Source organism: Schistocerca americana, chromosome 2, assembly GCF_021461395.2.
Source record: "Schistocerca americana isolate TAMUIC-IGC-003095 chromosome 2, iqSchAmer2.1, whole genome shotgun sequence".
In the NCBI taxonomy this organism is placed as follows: domain Eukaryota; kingdom Metazoa; phylum Arthropoda; class Insecta; order Orthoptera; family Acrididae; genus Schistocerca; species Schistocerca americana.
In genome coordinates, this window is record NC_060120.1 from 624505580 (window position 1) to 624528645 (window position 23066).

The following is a 23066-nucleotide window of genomic DNA, read 5'->3' on the forward strand; positions in this document are numbered from 1 at the left end:
GAGAGAATGAAAGGGAAGAAACATGAGAAATAACAATGCAAGAGATGGAGTCAATGACATAAATTGAAAAATATCCATGCACCTGGTGAAGTGAGGATAGTGTCAGAACTCAAAGTCTGGCCGATCCTCTTATACACGAAATACATGAACTAATAAATAAAATTTAGGAAAATTAAAGCATGCCTGAGGACTGTAACATTGTGACACACACACACACACACACACACACACACACACACACACACACGATGGGTACAAAGTCTTGCCGGGATTACAACAATTTATTACAGAATAACCGTTTGACATAATAATTTACATTTGATGCCGTTACATAGGTTACTGTTACTAGTTTTTAAGACCACTTATGTTAGTAAGCCTCAGCGTTTGCTCCCTTGGTAGGTCGGAGAATGTCGAGGCGGTATTCCAGTTCCAACCAGGTGTTTCGTAACCTGTGTTCTGTCACAGTACCCACAACAGCTCGTATCCTAGCCTTCAGTCCGCCGATGTCAGCAACTGGTGTGATGAAGACTTTGTCCTTGATATAGCCCCATGATAGTGCATGATTTCCTGGATGAAACATTTCCGGATCGGTGGATTGGAAGGAATGGTCCAACACCTTGGCCACCCCGCTCTCCAGATATTACGCCCCTTGACTTTTTTTTTGGGGCTGTATCAAGGACAGAGTCTTCATCACACCATTTGCCGATGTCAAGGAACTGAAGGCTAGGATACAAGCTACCGTGGGTACTGTGACAGAACACATGTTACAAAACACCTGGCGGGAACTGGAATACTGCCTCAACATTCTCCGAGCTACCAAGGGAGCACACGTTGAGGTTTACTAAAGCTTACAACATATTTTCTGGAGTGCTGAATGAAACGATAAAGAAGTGCACTGAAAATACCCTTGGAGAATAACAATGTGGTTTTCAGCCAAATAAAGGCACTTCTGACAAGTTATTTGTCATTAGACAAATAATGGAAAAATTTTACAAATGTGACACAGAGCTCCACTTCCTGTTTGTTGATTTCAAACATGCTTTTGCTAGAATTGTATAAAGTACAAAATGAACTAGGCATGTGTGACCTGGGAGTGCTGTTCAACATAGCACTGCAAAGTCTGAAACAAAACAATAGACAAGAGAGGAACAATAATGATGAAATGGAGTCTGATATGTTCATATGCAAGTGATATCACAATTGTGGCAAGAGATGTAAACACTTTTTAAAAAATGTACAAAATAATGGAAGCAGAAGGAGCAAAAACTGAACTTATGATGGTAAACAAAAGCACGACTAAATACATGCTTAGTTGTAATGCAAGAAGACCACCACATGAACTGTAGGCCTCTAATAAATGTTTCAAAGCTGTCAGCTGCTTCCATGGTTTAGGTGTCCCCTCAACCACCAATAATAATATGAGACAATGTTTTAGAGAAAAGACACAACCAGGAAACAGAGCCTATTATGCAAACTTAAAAGTATTCAAGAATTCTCTAATTACAAGATCAACCAAGTTAAGAGTACACTATTCCCTTGTGCAACCAATTGTTATATACTGGTCAGAAATGTGGACAATGACAAGAGCAGATAATGAAAAACCTAAGGGCATTTGAAAGGAAAATCCTGTGAAAAATGTATGGGCCTGTGAGGTATGCAGACGAGTGGAGAGTAATTTACAACTGTGAAATACAAGAGCTAATACAAGAGCTTATACAAGGGAAAGATACAGTGAAATTTGCTGATCTCAAAGAATATGTTTGTTGGGAACTATGGAGGGGATAACAGAAGACAGGATGCCCAAACGAATAAAAGGCAGATGGGCTGACAAGAGCTAGATGGCTGGACAATGTGCTGGCTGACCTCACCAAAATGGAGATCTGAGGATGGAAGATAGCAGAGAAGAGATGTATGGAGGAAGATCGTTGAGCAGGCCCATCAAGCGTTGCAGTCCACAGAAGAAGAAGCGACATCTCTTGGTAGTGATGGAAGTGCAGGCTACTGCACTGCCTGGTTGACCTAAAATCAGTGTATCTAAATCTGAGTTTAGTCTTTACATACAGACAGAAAAATATGACACAGGAATTTAATTTATAAAATGTATAGATGACGAAGACATGTACAGATGTATAGATTCTGGTAATAATAGTTTAGGGTGGCTCAATGCTTTAGTGCAAGTCTTTCAATTAGGCGCCACTTCATGTCGATACTGGACAGTATTGACTTGATCCATGAAGGTGTGGGCGACTCTACAAAATGTGTAAAACCCAGAACAAGAAACAATAGGTCACACAACCGCAACAATAATGTCTTGGAGTGAGCAGTTAACCAGCGAGCCGCAGGGAGTGATGAAGATGAAATGGACACAATCCTGCAGCAACAGCTCATGCTGCAAGTTCTACCATTCACCACTGAAGGATTAAAAAACCGTTTTCACATCAGTTGTTTATTTTGATTCATCATAATTCAGACAATTTGCATGAAAAATTTATAATTATATATACAAACCTTCCTTGTAAGTTTGTCTACCTATCAAGAAATGGTGTCAAAATACATGCAGTAAGTAGTTCCTGTGAGTAGCCTGAACATACAGACAGAAACGACCACGGTACTTCAGTTTAATATTTTCAAATGAAATCATTCCACTTCTAGCCATTAAAAAATCACTTATTGTGAAAAACAATGTTCTACCAGACAAAAGAAGAACAATTTCATTTAAAAATTTCATGAACTCTGTGGACCCAGGTATAATCAAAATTATCAATTTATCAATATAGAGGTGGTTGTAAAATAATGACATCAGTCATATGCATGAAAATGGAAAGACTGGTACTAGTTGACTTTGGGGAAGATCAGTTTGGGTTCTGGAGAAATGTAGAAACATGTAAAGCAATACTGACCCTACAACTTACTTTAGAATATAGAATGAAGAAAGGTAAATCTACGTTTATAACAATTTTAGAATTAGTGAAAGCTTGAGACTATGTTGGCTTGAAGATAGCAGAGATAAAAAAACAGGAACTGAAAGTTTTAAGAGTGAAAGGAATTAGGGAAGATTTAGTTGAGAAGAGAGTGATATAGGACTGTAGCCTATCCCCAATGTTACTAAATCTGTACACTGAGCAAGCAGTAAAGGAAATCAAGGACATCCTTGACAAAAGAGTGAAAGCGCAAGGATAAAAATATAAAAACTTTGAGGTTTGCCAATGGTATGGTAATTCAGTTGGAAATGGCAAAGAACTTGATAGATCAGTCAAACAACATGGAGTATCTCGAAAAGAGATCATAAGATGAATATTAACAACAGAAAAATACCAGTGATGTAAAAAAGTTGAATCATAATTAGATCATCATGAGGGCACTAGATCAGGAAATGATACATTAGAAGTAATATATGGATTTTGTTATTGGACATCAACATCATCCATGTGTGTAAAATAACACTGAAGCAAGGAAAGAATTCCTGAAAAAGATAATTTTGCTAACATCAAATATAGGAAGTGTTTCCTGGTAGTATTTGCTGGAGTGTAGCCTTGTGAGGAAGATAAATGAGGATGACAAACAAATTAGTCAAGAAGAGTAAAGAAGATTTTCAAATTTGGTGCTAGAGAATAATACTGTAGATTAGATGGGTAAATCAAATAACTAATGAAAAAGTATTGAACCTAATTATGAAGAACAGAACTACTGGTGCAAAATTTAAGATTTACTGGTTGCAGGACACACCATGAGACATCAAGAAACTGCCAATCTGATAATGGAGGTAAGAGTAGAGGGGTAAAAAATGTAGAGGGAAACCACGGCTTGAATGTAGAAAGCAGTTTCAGGTTACAGTAATTATGTGGAGTTGAATAAGCTTGCACAAGATAGACTAGTGTGGAAAAGTGGATTAAATCCAACTTCAGACTAAAGAACACAACAATAACAATGATCACATCAATGAAATTTTTCAAAATGAACTTTTGTAGGAGAAAGGTTTCTAGCCTTCTGGTAATTCCAATCAAAACCTCTCAATGCTGTTTCCCAGTTTTCAACTTATGTCACAGAAGACAATGGATACATCCCGTAACCAAGAGTAGCTTCGAAACAGAGCCACCATATTTATCACATTTATTTTTGAGAATTATGACAAAATCTTCAAAATTGTCTGGCCTGAATATTAAAAAGTGACAAAGCAAACAAACATTCCACGGTCTTTACATGACATAACAACTGGAAGTATTTTAGTTTTGGCTAGAGGTACAATAAAGCAACAGTATGTGCAATATGCAAGACTAACAAATACCAATGCAGCACAAAAATCACAAAATTAGAATTAATAGATTAATTTATATAATAACAACCACTTGAAAAGAACTGCAAAAATAATGTTAAAACGTGTAGGCACATACTTGCTTGTAATCCTGGTCTCTTACACGTGCAAGCTGCACTTGATATATAACAGGATCAGCCCCAATTGGCTTACAAGAATTCCACTCCACCAGACAACTTCTCTGCTGGATTTCAGTTGTCTTAGGAGCTAACAACAAAAAAAAAAAAAAAAAAAAAAAAAAAGAAAATTAGCATGTTAATCCCTTTGTCAATAAAAAAGACCAATACTTTATTTCATGATCTATACTTATTATGGTAAGAAGATGGTCTCTTTTTGGCAGACTGCACTAAGATGTTATACAAAATTCTAACTAAGTTATTACAATAAGGTACAGAATTTGATGAAAATTAAAAGTAAAAACTCAATTTGGTAACAAATAAAATGTTTATTAAGAGTAGTAATACATAATAATAAAGTCTCCAACAGTAACCCATTAATAAAATTAGAAATTTAGCAGTAACTTATCTTGTGCCATTACTTGGTGAAAATGATAATTTACGGTAAAGACAGTAGAAACAAATTGATACCAGAACCACAACAGTCCTTGAAGCTTTCAATTTCCTTATACAGATCAAAAGGAAAATTAGTATAAGACTGAATACACTCTTGTGGTGTGGTCAATGCATACAGGGCCCAAATTCTAATTTCTGCCACTTGAACCAAAACACTCCTCCTGTGATATTTCAAGGTTATACGCAGCTCATTATCAGTACTTTGAAGTCTGAACCATGGCTACAAATTTTACAATTTTATAAACAGAAGAACATTTTGAAATCAATTATGAAAGCCACAAACTACATAAAGGTTTTTTGGTTGGACAGAAATTAAGAAATCAACATCAGAGGTCTCCACATTTTGCTGCATTTGCTTCTGTTCAATAAACTACATACCGATAAAAAAGTATTTATTTACACTTCAGCCCTGTGTTAAGTGCACTAAATTTGCAAGACAAACAATTTAATATACTAAATACTTGGTAAATACCTTGGCAACATCAATGTTTGTACATAAAACTATATAAATATAATAGAAGGAAACATTCCACGTGGGAAAAATTATATATAAAATCAAAGATGAGGTGACTTACCGAACGAAAGCGCTGGCAGGTCGATAGACACAGGTCTATCGACCTGCCAGCGCTTTCATTCGGTAAGTCACCTCATCTTTGATTTTATATATAATAAAACTATATAAACCTAGATTAACCTGACAGGCAGTGCCACTGAAGAAGTTAAGTTACTTTATAGTGCTATATACCACTGAATGCCACTTTAGTCACTGTTGCTCAGATTTTCCAACAGAGAACTACTTATGTATACTGATAAAATTCATTTAAACACCCAATTAATGTTTGAAAATTTTTTGTTGTTTATTTTATAGGCACATTGCACCTGATTTTATATCCAAGCACTTGCACCCAACTTCTCTCTTTCTAATAAGTCCTAGATGGCCCCTATAATATATTTGATCATTTTAAGGCAATTTATATTATTTCTTCAAGCAGCAAAATTTGCTATAATAGTAGTAATAATAGTCTGGCTTCTCGTAATGTTGTAGCAGCAAATCACAAGCAGGTGACATTACAATAGCTATAAGTATAGACTTTAATACTGGAGCTGGTTTTATTCTGACAAGACAGGAAAGCTCTGTCCATAACATGGCAACTTTACCTTTAAGGGCAGGTGGTGGTGCTCTTGAAGTGGTATGTTCCACAACATCAGAAAAATCCCCTTGTCCTGCATCATTGCTAGCTGCTATTCTAAATCTGTATGTGGTTAGTTCCTGCAACCTGTTAACTTTGTAACTGTGGCTGGCACCCTGATACACACACTGAAATCTGTAATAAATAAATAAATAATAAATAAAAACAAAAAACATATAAAACTGTTTTACCAATATTAGTGGCAGAGATACATAAATACATTTTGTAAAGTCATGGTAGATATGAATGGAGTTTGTTTTAAACATGGCTAACAGCAGCAACCGTAAATAAATTTTCAATATGTAAAACGTATACAGCAAACTGGTTGCATAGGTTTAATGTAAAAACTTTGAACATGTTTTGATACCACTAAGGATATCTTCTCAGTCTCACAAATTCTAACGTCATGTAATTTATATGATTTCATTCTGAAGATAGCATTAGGTGTATCAAAACCTGGTCAAAGTTTTTACTTTAAACTCGTGCAACCAGATGGCTGTATACTTTATAATTTGAAAAATATAATCTACAGTATCTATATACACCCCAAGTCAACTTCCTGAGGATGTATGCAACCTTAAGGATTCTTGTTCAGAGGTTCTTTAAGTATCTCAGTTAGATTACTTTCACATAAATATAGGAGTGAGCCAACAATTTTCCCAAACCTTTTATTATAAATGGTTACAAAATTTGTTTGAAGAAATCATGGCATCCAAACTAAAGTCTTTGCCGTACTGGCCACACTGTGGCAAAAATGGCACAGTTGAATAGAATCCTTCCTACGCTTCGAAAACAAGTATGCAACTGGCTCCACATTGGTTGCATATTGCTATGTGAACAAATTCTGTTTAAAATACTGAGGAATGTTATTTTAACTTGTCACACAACTGCTTATGCTGAATGGGAGAGATCAGGCTAAGGTACCTGTTGTGAGACACAAGACAGAAGTAACAATTTTATACCTCTGTAAGCTTTTCAACAGATTAAAACACTGCCAGACTAATATTCTTACACACAGAACCTTACCAATTATGGGCAATGCTTTGACTAACTCCACTACATTGTTCACTATCTGATGCTGATCTACTCTCCCAGTGATCCTTTCGATTGACATTCTACTTGGATGAATTAAGCTGATGCATGCTTTCTTTATTTCTCTCTTGGACCCACAAAGTCTGTAAGGCATTCTGCTGTTGATATAGACATAACAGCAATATTAGCACTTCCATAGCCAACAGGTTAACATTTGACAATCCATGTCATTGAGACTATCTTTAATATGACACAAGTACCTGGAAAAGTGAGTCATTTATTTGATAGTAGTGATTAAAGTGATTCATAATTTCAAGCTTGCCATTAACCACCAGTTTGCTCTGAAGAAGACCTATTTTGGTGACTTCCTTGCATATGCCCTTTCTGGGAGAATGCTTTGAATGGGAAAAGGAGCACCAGATGTAAATTGTAGAAGTCAGCAAGTCACAACACCTACTACGACAGAAAAGCAATGATGAGGATCTGAGGGGAAACCAATAAATTTATGTGCCTGAAAGTACCATTAGGTCTAGAGCGAGTGAGAGATATGATTAGGGACACGAAGAATCTGTGAAAACAATAAGATGGAAAAATGTATAACTAGCCATTTTTAGCAAAATAATGTGAAAGTGTTAATTTTTACGGACATCAAGATTTTTGTGATTTTGCAACATAAAATTGTTATAAATTTGTGGACAGCAGTTTACTAATATTCATAACTGATAGTTATTGAATCTAAAAGCTGCATTTTGACATCTTAGCTCATCAAGGCTGAGGTTTGCGTACGATCTTAAACTGACAGTTCATTTGCTGTAATGAACTGTCATGACATGACGGAAATAACACTGCATTTGACAAAAACCACCAACTTCGGCAAAAAAGTAACATAATTTCACAAAATGTAATGCTGAATCTGACATAATGTAACACTGGCTGTGGCAAAACATAGCACAGAATTTGGCCATAAAATAAAATGATTTTTTCCTGTCCCTAATGAAAAGCAATGTTTCTGTAAACAGTATATATGACTGGATGGGAATATTATAGTAAATCAAACAACTTTTCCTATGAATTCTTCTTTTAAGGACATATTATTTTTCAATATTATTTCAAGACCACTAAATGCACTTCTGCTAATGACAAGTTTCATGAAGCCATCATGGAAGAACTCCGCCTTCTATATCTATAACCAGGTCTTTATCACTGTCTGTGATTCTTCATTGAAGTAATAGTTAGGCCTACATCAACAGAAGACTTACTTCATTTTAGGAAATATATGAAAACCACAGGAGACAAAATCTGATTTGTATGGTGGACACAGTATTTCCACATGTTTCACCCTCAAACTCTTTCATGCTGATGTGTTAAGTGTACAGCCCAATGTGATCTTGTTCCAACAAAACATTTTCTTTCCCATCAAATTTTCCGGAGACATACAAAGTTGTATGTAGAAGCACAAATTCAATACGGGTAACTTTACTGGCGTCCTTCCTCTCTATAATGCAAAAAATATTCACTAAAATTATTATCTTCCAATTTAAGGCCATTTTTGAACTTTTTTTCTGTAGCATATATCCATGTCAATATTAAATGGACTGGAATTTTTGGGTTTATAATGGTGGACTGGAGTTTCACATGAAATTGTAATGTTGTAGGAAGAAACACTTTCAGTCTTGTATGACATTGTCATCTGCCGGCAAATTTGAAGTCTGCAGTCTTTCATTTTGGGCACGGGCATCTGTGGAACCAATTGAGCACTAATCTTCGAAAAGTCAAGCATAGCAGTAATAACCGACAAACTTTGGTGAAATTCTCATTCTACCATCAATTTTCCACTTGGTGATGTGCCATTTGATTGAATCTTCAATGTCATTATCTATCACTCTGTAGCAAATGTAGCACTTGACAGTCCCACAGATGTTCAAACCCAAGCTAGGAATCTACATAAATGAAAGCTAGAAAGAGACATTTTAGACAGGATGACAGAAACACAAATTTTGAGAATTTACCTAAGTATAGGGAAGAGTATAACACAAACAGTGTCAAAAGTGACAATTATTTAACAAAGTATTTCAGAAAACAGTAAAATATGTTGCAGGTATAAAGGAGCCAAATGTCAAGAACATCTCAATTGGACCAAGACTTATATCTAAAGAAAAGGAATGGGTTTCAAAATACTGATGATAACAACAGGTTAAAACAATGGAACTATTCAGAATTTTCTTTGAGAGGATGTTAAATGGCACAATAAAAATTTGGCATGAGAAATTGAAAACAATGAAAATATAATGCAGACAAAACCAACTTCTGTTTGGTACATATGACATTATCAGTTAATACTGCAACTGCCACTGTAACCAACAAATGAGAGATAATCATGTAAGAAATGCAAGATTTTCTTGAAAGGTTATACAGTTCAAGAGATGAATCACAAACCCAAAATAGTTAATAATAAGAAAATAAACACACACCAGAAGTGGTGGTTGATGTAGTGTAAAGAGCCATTACGAAGACACAGTCAAGGAAGACTCCTGGAGATTATGGTATTTCAATAGAAGTGATTACAGCTGACATGAATTTATAAACAAGGAACTTGCTAGATTATTTATAGAAAGTTTGTGAAAGAAATCCACTCCTTAAAACTGGAGCAATAATTTAATTATTTTGCTTCACAAGAAAGGTTACAAACAAGATAAAAATTATAGACAAACAACTTCCTATCTATAATGTAAAAAATATTCACTAAAATTATCAATAACAAAGGGAAAACACTGGATTTCAATCAAGAAAAGGAACTAGTTGCTTACAGAGATGGGTATAGCACAAAGAAAATGTTGCAAGGAATGAAAAAAATTACAGAACAGAGTAATGAGTATGAATTACAATTTTCTTTATGTTCATAGAATTGAGAAAGCTTTGAATCAATTGCGACAAAAGCTGTAGTGGTTGCACTTGTGAAACAAGAAAGTGATTAAATGTTCTTGAGTGTCCGCTAAAGTTCCGGTTATCAGGATAGTGGGAAATTCAGAACATAGTGAGGAGTCCAGCAAAGAAGTTCCCTTTTCTCAACAGTACTAGATTTTTTTCAGCATTTCAATTTGTTAACTGGAGCACTAAAAGGTATTATTGAAACACAATATAATGATACAGTACACATTATAATGATACAGTACACATTATAATGATACAGTACACATTATAATGATACAGTACACATTATAATGATACAGTACACATTATAATGATACAGTACACATTATAATGATACAGTACACATTATAATGATACAGTACACATTATAATGATACAGTACACATTATAATGATACAGTACTCTTTGATTCTAGCATAGATAAACTTCAATGGCAAACAGGAAAAATTAGTAGAGCATAAAAATATAACTAAAATATAATAGTACATGTAAGTACAACTATAATAAGATTAAAATAGTAAGTAATAAATTTAAAAAAATTAAAAACGATTATGTTTAACAATGTTCCTCAGTATTACATCTAGGATTGTTGAACATTATCATTCTGATGGTCCATGTGTTATGTTGTGGAGGAAATGATGTTTCATGGGCATACTGACCTATAAATCTTTCAACACAGTATCTTTTTCAGGGTTGCATTCAGGCCTGTGTCTTTGTATGGATGAGAAAGCGCGATGGCATTGAACAGCTCAGGTGGAGCAGTTCTTGGCCTGGGAGGATATTCGGCGTATAGATTCCCCACCCCCAACTTAAATCCCATTCAGCATGTGTGGGAAGGATTGAGGGAGAGACACTGCAGGACACCCACATGCATCAATGACCATCCAGCAGCTGTCAACTGTGCTGGTGGAGGAACGAGACACCTTACCACAAGAACTTATAACCAAACTTGTGGCCAGCATGCAATCATGTTGCAGAGCATGCATTGCCATCCATGGTAATCACACGTCATATAAAGAACCAAGTCCCACCTTTTGTGATGTCCAGGCAATCATCATCGAATAGTGGTGACTTTAGTGCAGTTATTGTCTTTGAATGAAAGTGTCATTTCTGTTTATCTCATTGGGTATTTTTCCTTCTGTACTAAACTATAGCAGTTCTTTCAATGTATAGTCTAAGTTTCACTGAACTATTATTACTTGGCAGTGACACATCATGTGAAAACCATTTCCATCCAAAAGTTTTGCACTCCAGCGTATATTAATAGTAATGAAATACACTTAAGACTAAATATAAAAAATGTTATAGTTAGGCACTCACTCTTTTGACCAAGAATTTTCCATTTCCAAAATATACTGTGTGAAGTCAAGGTTTTTACCATCACCCCACTTAAATTTCAGATAATTATGTCCAGTTCCAACACACTCAAGTTTAGGGGGTGCAGGTGGTAAAGGAAGGGTAGAAGCTCGCAGTACAGGACAAAATGGTCCTGGGCCAACACTATTCACAGCCTGAATCCTTATCCTGAAAAATATAAAGAAATAATTATTTGACAGCTAATAGTGTACACGGCCATTAATTAGGCAAGTTTCTAACAAACAACAACAACATTATAAAGAAGGGATAGCTATTTTCTTCAGTTTATTTATTTTGTTTTAACATACATGGGCAGCCTGAAAAGTTCTCGGCCTCATGGTGAAAATAACAAATTATGCTTTCAAAGAAGTTTATTTTTCAACATCATCTCCTCTAACATCAATACATTTTATCCAACAGTGTTCCAATACTATTAACCCCTCTGAAGAATTCCTTCAGAGGTGCTCACAGTACCCACCTACTGCCGCAATGGCTTCTTGACTGGACAAGAGGTGCTGACCAGTAAGGAATTTCTTTGGTTTTGAGAACAGATGGAAACCCAAGGGAATCAAAGCTGGGAAATAGGGTGGATGTTGCAGCACTTCATAGGGCAAATTCCTCAATTTCCCCATTGCCAAGACACTTCTGAGGGCTGGGGAAGAGTCCTGGTGATTTTTTCCCCATTGTTTTCACGAATGCTTGCATTCCGTTTCATTAGAAGTTTAGATTAGTACTCTCAGTTTTGCTTTTCTCAAGACAGTCAACCAACTAAATTCCTTTAACATCCCAAAACACCAATACCATTATCTTTCCTGACGATGGCACAGTCCTTGCCATCTTTGGAGCTGAAGAACTGGTTTCTATCCACTGCACAGATAGCTGTTTGGATTTGGGTATGTAGTGGTGAACTCATGTTTCATCCACTGTCACATAATAATGCAAAAAGTCACTTCTCTTTTTCCTAAAACACACCAAGCCCTTTACAGAAAGTGTTGTGCAAATGCGTTTGTGATCCACAGTGAGCACAAGCGGCACTCACTTTTCACAAAGCTTTCTTAAGTTCAATTCCTGGTGCAAGAGGTGACCATCACGTTCCTTTGCTATCCCTAGTGCTTTTGCTATTTTATGTACCTCTATAAGTAAATTTTCCAAACTCATATTAAGCACTTAGTTGATGATCTCCAGTGTGGTTGCACTTTTTGGATGTCCCACCTAGAATGCTTTCACGGCCACATTTAACTCTGCTGCCAATTTCTTCAAATTTATTTCTGGAAATTGAAGGTGAAGTGGCACTACATACATTTACAAGCAGCAAATGGATTTTGACTCGTGCTGAACCTTCTTTTACGAACGATTTAATCACTGCACAATGCTTGATTTTTTTCCGTTTTCAACACCATGCACACCACAACTGCTTTAAATGACTGCCTACAGCCAACTGCTGCCTAGAATGACTTGCAATTTTAAGTGACATCTACTAACACGCGCAGCAACGTAAGAAGGGGGGGGCGGAAATCATGTGAGTAGTGGCGAGATCTTGGGGGTGAGGCTGAGAACTTATCAAACAGCCCTCGTAATATGATTCTTTTGAGAACAAAGATATAATATAGACTAAAAAAGTAGGGTTCCACAGATGTTTATAACAGCAGACAACCACAAATGTGGATTACAATTTCAGTCTCTATAACGTAAATATTTGAGATCAAAGTGTTTTCACGTAACACTAAGTGAGGAAGCTTTAAATAAAACAATGCCTTTAAATATAATCCAAATCAAACAATGGAAAATCCAGTGTCAAATGTAACAATATTAGAAACGGATAGTTGCTAATCATCATACTGCGGAGATGCTGAGTCGCAGATAGGCACAACGTAAAGACTAACACAATACGCTTTCAGCCAACAAGGCCTTTGACAAAAATAAACACACACACACACACACACACACACACCCCACAGTCTCTGGCAGCTGAAACCAGACTAATTTGTTCTATTGTCTATTTTTGTCAAAGGCCTTGTTGGCCAAATGCTTACAGTGTGACAGTATTTTCATTGTGTCTATCTTTGACTTAGCATCTCTTCCATATAGTGAGTAGCAACTACCATATTTACTCGAATCTAAGCCGCACTCAAATCTAATCCGCACCTGCGAAATAAGACTCGAAATCCAGGAAAAAAAATTTTCCCGAATTTAAGCCGCACCTGAAATTCGAGACACGAAATTCCAAGGGAGAGAAGAGTTTTAGGCTGCACATCCAAATCGAAACAAAGTTGGTCCATTGTAATACAATTTAGGTCGAATGAATGACGATACAGCTACAGTAGTTTGGTTCGAGTTTTAAGCTTAGCAGTTAAGCTTTATCATGTAGCCATTGCTATGCGACAGGTGCTCCATCCGTATTTATACGGGTACCATTCCTTTAACACGTGCTTCGTCTGGTTTGAATTGATTGCTTATTTTTCTTTGATCTGGCACGTCCCGTTCTCTTTGTTATAGGTGTTCGCGTCATTCTAAGCTGAAAATGCATTACTGTACTGTGTCATGCATTGTTTGTCGCATTCTGATAATGAGTGTTTACGACCTGCCGCCGTTCGCGGCATGGCTTGCTTTTGTGGGCGCAACCGCCGCTTAAAAAAAAAAGAGGAATCGTCTCATTAGCGGAACAATAGCAAGAGACTGCTTGCTATTTGCTGTTACTTACACTGGTGCTTTCTTTGATAATGATCAACAAGAACCAAATAATAGACTGCGTATGATAGAAGATGTTCTGAACGAGAGTTTAGCGAAAATTTTTCTCTGGTTGAAAATCTTTGCAGACATCTCTGTAGTACATTACATTCTGTACAGAAATTAGTCATCTTAGATTTAAAAATCTTGTCAATTGCCGTGCTTCATTTCTGACTGTATCACTATTGGGCATAAGAACAATACGAATATAAACATGACATGATATGTATATTATTCCGCGTTTGCTGTTGTCTCACTCTAGTTTCGTAGTTTATTAGGCAGACAGGATTTAAATGAGATAGCAGCAAACACGAAAGAATACATGGCAAAATGTTTATATTCGTATTATTCTTATGGTGAAGAGAATACTGCATATGATTCACAATTCATAAAAGTTCTTATTAGCAATGATCTCTTGTCCCAGGTAGGAAAAAATGCAGACAAGCAATCTTGCCAGTCGGATTTTCGTAGTACGCTGAAATGCTGCTACATTCGAAGATGAACAATACGGAATTTGTATTTATTTCGTTGGATAATGTATGAAAATGCAATGGTCGAAACTCGGGGCGGTGAAAAAAAGCTCGTCTTCCACTATTTTTTAAAAAAAATTGACACAGAGGTTTTGTCGCCAGTATTTATCTGTGTGCCTGCAAAGCATACCTGTGTAGTGCTACATAATTCGACGGAAGAAGTTAGTTGTGGCGGCACCTACCAACATTTTTCAGAACTGCCGCTTACTTTGCACTCGATTCTAAGCCGCAGGCGGGTTTCTGGATTACAAAAACTGGAAAAAAATGTGCAGCTTAGATTCGAGTAAATACAGTATCCTTTTCGTGATATTGTTAAAATATAATCCAAATCAGTAGTGGTCTTATGGTAGATCAGTGAAAAACCGCCAGCAGTACCTAGTTCTACACAGCTTTATAGTGTCATGCGAGCTGAATTTCTACTGCAATGACAGCCACAAGCAGTAGAGCAGCAGTGCCTCGGATAATAGTGTATTTGTTTTTGTACAGCAGAACGCAGGTAAAGCTAGATAGAGCCTGTGTCTGCTGTGCACAGATGCAAGGGGAACTGGTCACTGCATGGAAGCAGTTGGATGCTGTGTTATTAACAGTCAGCAGGCATCAGGCCGGCCCTGCGCAATGCAGTTGCAATGAGGTACTTGTACTAAAAGCCACAGCACCTCAGGCAGTGTTGTCACTTGTGACCTCTTATTTCAAGCACTTCCCAATATGCCTGACATGACTAGTCCACATACACCTGAGGGCAAATGACAAAATGTGATGGGACACGGAGCTAAGTGTGGAAGGTTAAACTTTGTACTAGCTGCAAGCCTGTCCCCTTCACAACTTGGGTTTGAATTCTTGCCCTTCGGTGAGAGGGTATCTGAGACACGAAAGGATATCCTGTCTGCTGGGACTGAGCTGATCTTCCTGAAAGATCTGGGCAAATGCAAAGAGTGGGCTTATTGCACACTGGTAGTTCGAACAGTAAGCATATAACAGATCCTTCAAGGAAATAGTGGTAAGTTGGGTAAGAAGGCCAGTGTTCACTTGATACATTTGCCACGGGTCTCATCAAAAAGCAGAATCAATAAACATAGTGCTTTATCCTATACTCACAAAAACAGCATGAAAATAAAATCAGTGGAGGTTCCTAACTCATGTACTAGCTTATCAACAGTCAGTCTTTCTGCGTACGATTTGCGAGCCGAACAGGAATGGGAACAAGTGGCAGTGATACGTGAAGTACCCTCTGCAATACAGTGTACAGTGGCCTGCAGAGTGCAGATGTAGATGTAGATGAAGTGAGAAAAACATATTCTTTTTTCTGAATATAAAGGACAACTTGAGAGTAAAAGCTTGACATGGAATGTTCCAACTATGCTGAACCCCCAACACTTAACCACGTATTTTTCTGTATAAGATCCACAAATTACCTGAAAATGGTGGCAGCATATTGTGTCCAAAGTGTGTATGTATTTAGGGAAAATCCCTGCACAGTACAAAACACTCTATATGAATTGTAAATCAGGCGCAGAATAAAGATGGCAAAATGGAAGAATAGTTCTTTTATAGATGGATTTGGTACAGAAACTGAGTAAGTTAAGCACATTTAGCATAATAGAGAGAAAAACACCTGGCACAAAAGCAGAGCCACAAATCACAGAGCCAATGGAAAGCATAAATTTTGTATGCAACAGCAAACACACAGGAAGTGTATGCAACCAGGGTTCTGCTTACTGAAAAGAGTTCACTGACTTAGGTAATATTGTCAGAAATTCAATGAGCAACTTTTTTAGGTGTTAGTTGTATGAAAAGGAAAGTTGCTACGCACTATATAGGAGAGATGTTGAGTCGCAGATAGGCACAGCAAAAAGACTGTCACAAATAAAGCTTTCGGCCATTACAGCCTTTGTCAACAATAGACGACAGAGACACACACACACACACACACACACACACACACACACACACACACACTCTCACTCACTCACACACAACTGCAGTCTCGGGCAACTGAAACCACACTGCGAGCAGCAACACCAGTGCATGATGAGAGTGACGACTGGGTGGGGGTAAGGAGGAGGCTGAGGCAAGGAGGGGGAGGGATAGTATAGTGGGGTAGCGGACAGTGAAGTGCTGCAGGTTAGACGGAGGGCATGGAAGAGGTGGGGGGACGGGGTGGGGGTGGGGGGGGTGGGGGGGAGGAAGTGCGCAAGGAGTGGAGAAAGAGAAAAGTAAAAAGACTGGGTGTGATGGTGGAATGACAGCTATGTAGTGCTTACTTTAGGGAGTAGATCACACAAAGCTGTATGTTGAACGAAACTATTCTGAATATGACCCACAGCCATATTGATCTCTAATGTTCAACTAGCCAAAGGTCACTGCACTCTGTCTGACCTGCAGCACTTCACTCCCCTTCCCTTCCCCGCCCCAGCCTCTTCCTTACCACCACTCAGTCGCCAGTCCCTTCAGACACTGGCGCTGTTGCCAGAGACTGCAGTCGTGTGAGTGAGTTGCATATGCTTGTGTGTGTGTGTGTGTGTGTGTGTGTGTGTGTGTGATGTCTATTGTTGACAAAGGCCTTAATGGCCGAAAGCTTCATTTGTGACAGTCTTTTTGTTGCGCCTATTTTCGACTCAGCATCTCCGCTATATGGCGATTAGCAACTTTCCTTTTCATAGTATTGTTACATTTCATCCTGGATTTTCCACTGTTTGATTTTTCAGATATTCACGTATGAAAGTTATGAAGCATGGTGAATGCTGAAACTGTACAATTTTCATGTAGTGATGCATGCCTTTGTGTGTATTCAACAAGAATCACAACATGGATCTGAATGGTGAGAAAGATGTATTATCACCCGCATTATTTGAATGTATTCTTAGATTTACAAGCTTGATAAATAACCTATAAAAATTAGTAGCCTTTACTTTAGGGAGTAGATCACACAAAGCTGTGTGTTGAACGAAACTATTCTGAATATGACCCACAGCCATATTGATCTCTAATGTTCAACTAGCCAAAGGTCACACACAAACATTAAAACATTCAGATTAACGCTTCAGATGCCTTCCCTGACTAAATGAATGACTACTTTCAGAAAACTTCCTTAAAAAAGAAACAGGAAATTGCTCATTTCCTCTTATATTCAATTTAATGGCTCATTCACTTACACCAGAGCAGAATCTTTATCATCCAGCAGGATAGGCAGTGCTCATCTTTTGGTTCACACTGCACAATTCATTCATACAAAATAATGTGATGCACAGTCAGCTTCAAAGCTAGAGAATCTTTTTCATTTTTGTGTAACTCTCAAGGGATTTCAAAGTCTGTATGCACAAAAACAACACAAGGTAGCAGAGAATATTCTTTGGGATGCTTAACTACAATCTCATTTCAAAATTAAAGAAAACTCCAATATAGTGTTTGCCTGAAATAGAAGAATGCTGACTGAAATAGAATCTCCTAGATATTGATGAGCAAAATAAAATTTTCCTTAGAAAGTGCAGGAACACCACCACTTACAATTGCTGTACATGGTACCCAGGGACAAAGAAATGCAAAAGTTTGGGGAAACCCTAAGTTTCTTTGTGCAAGAAAGAGTGTAAGGAAAGGTGCTACAATTTACAAGCAGTTCAATATAACAGTTTAGAGACTGTACAACAGGTAAAAGATGCTTACAAAGATGAAGATTTGTGACATGTCATTCTGGAATCTCAATAGTGGCATTTTAGCAACAAACGTTTCTTGTCGTCTACCCAAATCCTCCATAATCTAAACGGCGATGTAAATCAGTTAACAAGGTTCTTTCAGCCCCCACCTGGCAGAGCATTTGTTGTGATACTTCAGTTCCAAAAAGGCCCTCATATGCTCATACATGTTAAAAGGATTGCGTTTTCTCTTACTGGTTATCACCAAGAAGCAATTTTAATGTTGAATATCTGACAAGGTTACTTCCCATTTTGCTACTTTTTCACTGTTCCATCATCCTTGAGAGATTTCCCTCTTATCATAGAAACACCATGCATAAACGTTGCAATTATCAAATTTTGAGGATTTGTTATTGCTATATATGTGTCTGCAGGGAAACTCGTGGAACTGTGGCAACCACTGCCATGTCTTATAATAAGGATACAGTATCAATCATTTTTTCAATGAATAATTTATGACAACATAAATTTACAGTAACACAAACCTGTAAGTAGTTTCTGGCTGTAGCCCTTCCAATGTATGTTCTAATACAGGTCCACAAGTAGTGACAACCCTGTCACCCAAATCAATATTGTAGTGGAGAATTTCAGCACCATGACAATCTGGCTGTTGCCATGTGAGGGAGATTGTCAATGGAGTGGCTGTGTAGCGAGGCAAGCAAACAGCTGATGGGGAAGAGGGTGGTGTTACAGCTAGTGTGCTGTCAGAAAATCCACTCCAACCTGCACTGTTACTTGCCTGAAACAAAAGGAAACGACAGTGTTCTCATTTAATATCTACTTATCCTTTTAACCAACATACAAACAAACCTGAGACCTTTTTATGTCACATGCAATAACTTCTGCTCTTTCATTTTTTTTTTCAAATGTGCTTCAATTTCAGTCCAAATGTCCCCTCTCATGATTGATTACTGTATACTGATACACTTTATTGTTTTATCTAATTCCTTGGGATGAGTTTATTCTTCCATCAATGTACAATACCATTGAAACTTCCTGGCAGATTAAAACTGTGTGCCCGACCGAGACTCGAACTCGGGACCTTTGCCTTTCGCGGGCAAGTGCTCTACCATCTGAGCTACCGAAGCACGACTCACGCCCGGTACTCACAGCTTTACTTCTGCCAGTACCTCGTCTCCTACCTTCCAAACTTTACAGAAGCTCTCCTGCGAACCTTGCAGAACTAGCACACCATACACACCATTACTGTGTGTATGTAGTTGCTCTAGTACTTCTTTATTTTACAGGAACAGTGTGTAGTAATAGATAAACCAAAAAGTCTCCACGCCAAAAATGAAAGTTAAACTCAGGCAAAGGATGTTTCTGAGAACAGCTACTCTAGTCTACTTCACTCACAAATGCACATCACGGACACAAAATACAGTTCCTAATTTGAAGCATTTAAGTCTAATTTATTTAGTAAATACTGTCATGTTCACATCTGTCACTTTTTATTTCTGAATAACTGGTTTCAATCTGCTACAGATACCATCATTAGATCGACACTCCTTGGTGATAGTAGGGACCTCTGGCATGCAGCAGGCCCTACCATGCTGGCATTGAGAACACTGCTCAGCAGAAGCAGCAGGCCTGCTCCATGCCAGGGATCCCTACTATCACAAATGAATGTAGATCTGATGATCTTTGTTGTTGATCAAAATCAGTCATCCAGATACAAAAAGTAACAACTTATTCAAGATCACAACTGTTTTTACTAAATAAATTATAAATTTACATCACTGTTTCTTGAAACAATGTTCCAAAAAATTTAAATCTAATTTAACGAATTAAAATGAACTTTAATGTGCAATTAACACTTTTTCTACATATCATTTTATTAATAAAAATAAGGCTTATTTATGCGCAAAGTTTCATTTTTCCTAGTTTCAGTTTCTACTTCCAATTTCAATAATAGTACAATTATTACCTGTTACAAATTAACAGTAAGGCAGAGTCAATACCTAAATCATAGGTAACAACACAGCAAGCCAATCTGCTTTTTGCAACTAATTTCAAATATAATGGAACTGCTGGCACTGTATTTGTGAAATGATGGTGGCAAGAAGCTTACACTGTAAGGAAATTTTCAGCTATTTTAAAGTGCGATATTAACTATTGTTATTAAAATAAATATTACTCACCTGCAACCTAAAATAATATGGTGTAGCTGGGACTAGTTCTTTGATATGACAGGAATTAGCAAGACCTTGGAACACAGTACAAAATTCAGTTTCATTGTCAGACTGACTCATCTCAAGGCGGTAGTCTGTGATAGTTGCACCATTGCTTACAGGCTCCAACCAATGGACGAATACGTGTTGCGAGGAACGACAGTTAACCTGAGGTGGTGAGGGTGTCTCAGGAGGTGCAGCTCCACTCAAAACTTCTAGAGGGTCTGACCAGGGGCCAGGCTACAACAAAAAAATTAAAGTATAAGGTCACGAAACTCAGTAAATATGTATTATACTGTAAACCTGGCTATAAATTAATATAATTTGTACAGTTAATGTACTTAGTAGTAGTAGTAGTAGTAGTAGTAGTAGCAGTAGTTGTTGTTGTTGTTGTTGTTGTTGTTATTGGTGGTGGTGGTGGAGAAAGAGACAAGTATCATATTTACCATGAAAAAATATTTTGTTCAGGCAGTTTTGCATAGCTTTCACAATGGTTAAGAGCTGCATCATACAATACACATCTGTACTTAATTTTATCTTATCTTTTTATTTTGACTATCACTTTCTGTCACATACTGATTATCCTAAGGCTGTAAGACACACATTCAACTGCGCATTACTCAATTGCAATGACTTATCATACTTGAAATGTTTCATTTAGGTATAGCATGATACAACACACACACATTCTTGTCTTGTAAAGCAAATATTAATGTGCCTGGAACACTGCAGTACACTAGGTTCCAGGGTTGTTCGAGTTACATTAATGTTAAGGTGATGCACATCTTTAAATTTGGGCATACTAGCCTTCATGATAATTAATGTATCTGTGAGGTGAGACATTACCATAAATCATTACAAACAAAAATGGTATTTGCATGGAAGACAATTTGATTAAAAAAAGAGGGAAACTGTCAATACTGTTCAGACTAAAAGCAATCTGTGGGATCTACTTCAAACGAGACACTGTACTTTGCACAAGATCGGGGCTGTAACCGCTCATTTAAGAAATTTTTGAATATTATTCTCATCATATCAAACAATAAAAATGGGCATGTGCCACTTTGTTGTTGTTATGGGCAAAGTGAACCCCAAAATCAACAAAGAGAAACATTGCTTTCAGAAGAAAAAGTGCCTTTTATCATTACAATGCACCTGTGATTGAAACCACTGTGCATATGAGAAAAAGTAAGGACTCTTATTTACTGCTGGATCATTAACACTATTACCTCCATATAATGCCTTTGAACTTCGTTCTTCCCTAAATTCCTATTCTTAATCACCAATCTCTAGCCTTCTCCAAATTAAGGGGACTTTGAAGCTGTAGGAGAATACTTTACAGTAAGGGTGCTCAACCCATCAATCACAAATGACTGGTCGATCGCCATAGCTTTATGCGCGGATCTTTGAAGTCATTTGTCAGAAATCTGTTTAAACGAGCCATTTTTGCAAAATACCAGTTTGGTAGTGACATGAAGAGGAAGAAATTTCGTAGTGTTAAAAGTAATTTACAGTCACAGCAGTGTTTTTTGTAAAGCCTGTACATAAAAGTCTTTCATCAAACATTGCATTATTTCGTGTGTCATGAAACCTGCAATACCATATGATGATGGCACAGTTATTAAGGAGTGCTTTCTGGCAGCAAGTGAGTCCTTGTTTTTTCCAATCTTAAAAACAAATCAGAGATAATATCAGCCATCAGAGACATGTCTGTGTCAAGACTACTATAACAATAAAAGTGGAATTAATGGTAGAAACTGTAAAAGGTTAACTGATAACAGATTTGCAATGCTGCTTATGTTTCTCAATGCAATTAGACGAGTCAGTAGATGGTGTTGATTCACTCCAAGCTGTAATTTTTATAATATTGACATTTTCGGATTTCAGTGTAAAAGAAGACTTGCTTACAATTTTGATCTTGATAGATACTACAGGAGAAGACTTTTACAATGCATTAAAATCCTTTATTTCGGAATATGGTTTGCCAGTTTAGGAACTAGTCTCTATTAGTACTGATGAGTACCTTGCACGGGAGGCAATCACAAAGGATTTGTTACCTTTTGTGTGAACAACAAATCTTACCTGCCTTTCTTTAAGTACCACTGTATTGTGCATCAGCAAGTGCGTTGTGGACATATTTTGAAAATGGTACATGAGTATTGTCACACAAATTGAATTCAATTCGCTCACAGTCACTACAGAGAAAAAAAGTTTAGAGAGCAATTAGAAGAATTGGATAACCAATATGGAGAACACCTACTGCACACCAAAGTTCAGTAGCTGAGTATGGTTTTAACCATATATAGAGAACTTCTGCCAGCAATAACATCTTCTGCCAGCAATAACATCTTCTGCGTCTTGAAGAGAGGAAGATTACTCAGAATTATATGATTTGAGCTGGTTGATGCATCTGGCATTTGTAACTAATATGAGTTAAAATGAGTGAAGCAATGAGCTTCCAGGAAAAAAAATGTACTGTCATAATTCTTACATCTTCTATAAAGTATTTCACGCAAAACCTTGACCTTAGGAGAGCACACTTACAGAAATTAAATG

At 37.1% G+C, this 23066-nt stretch overlaps 1 protein-coding gene across 3 annotated transcripts in view; it reads right to left on the minus strand.

Moving 5' to 3' along the window:
• Positions 1–23066, minus strand: part of LOC124596396 (fibronectin type-III domain-containing protein 3A) — a 325095-nt gene that overhangs the window by 14319 nt on the left and 287710 nt on the right. For all 3 annotated transcript variants that reach the window (XM_047135521.1, XM_047135522.1, XM_047135523.1), the window contains 5 exons: positions 20481–20750; positions 18825–19078; positions 11358–11561; positions 6043–6209; positions 4392–4519 (listed from right to left, as the gene is read on the minus strand). In XM_047135521.1, coding sequence (XP_046991477.1) covers positions 4392–4519; positions 6043–6209; positions 11358–11561; positions 18825–19078; positions 20481–20750 — 1023 coding nt within the window. The remainder of the gene's footprint in view (positions 1–4391; positions 4520–6042; positions 6210–11357; positions 11562–18824; positions 19079–20480; positions 20751–23066) is intronic.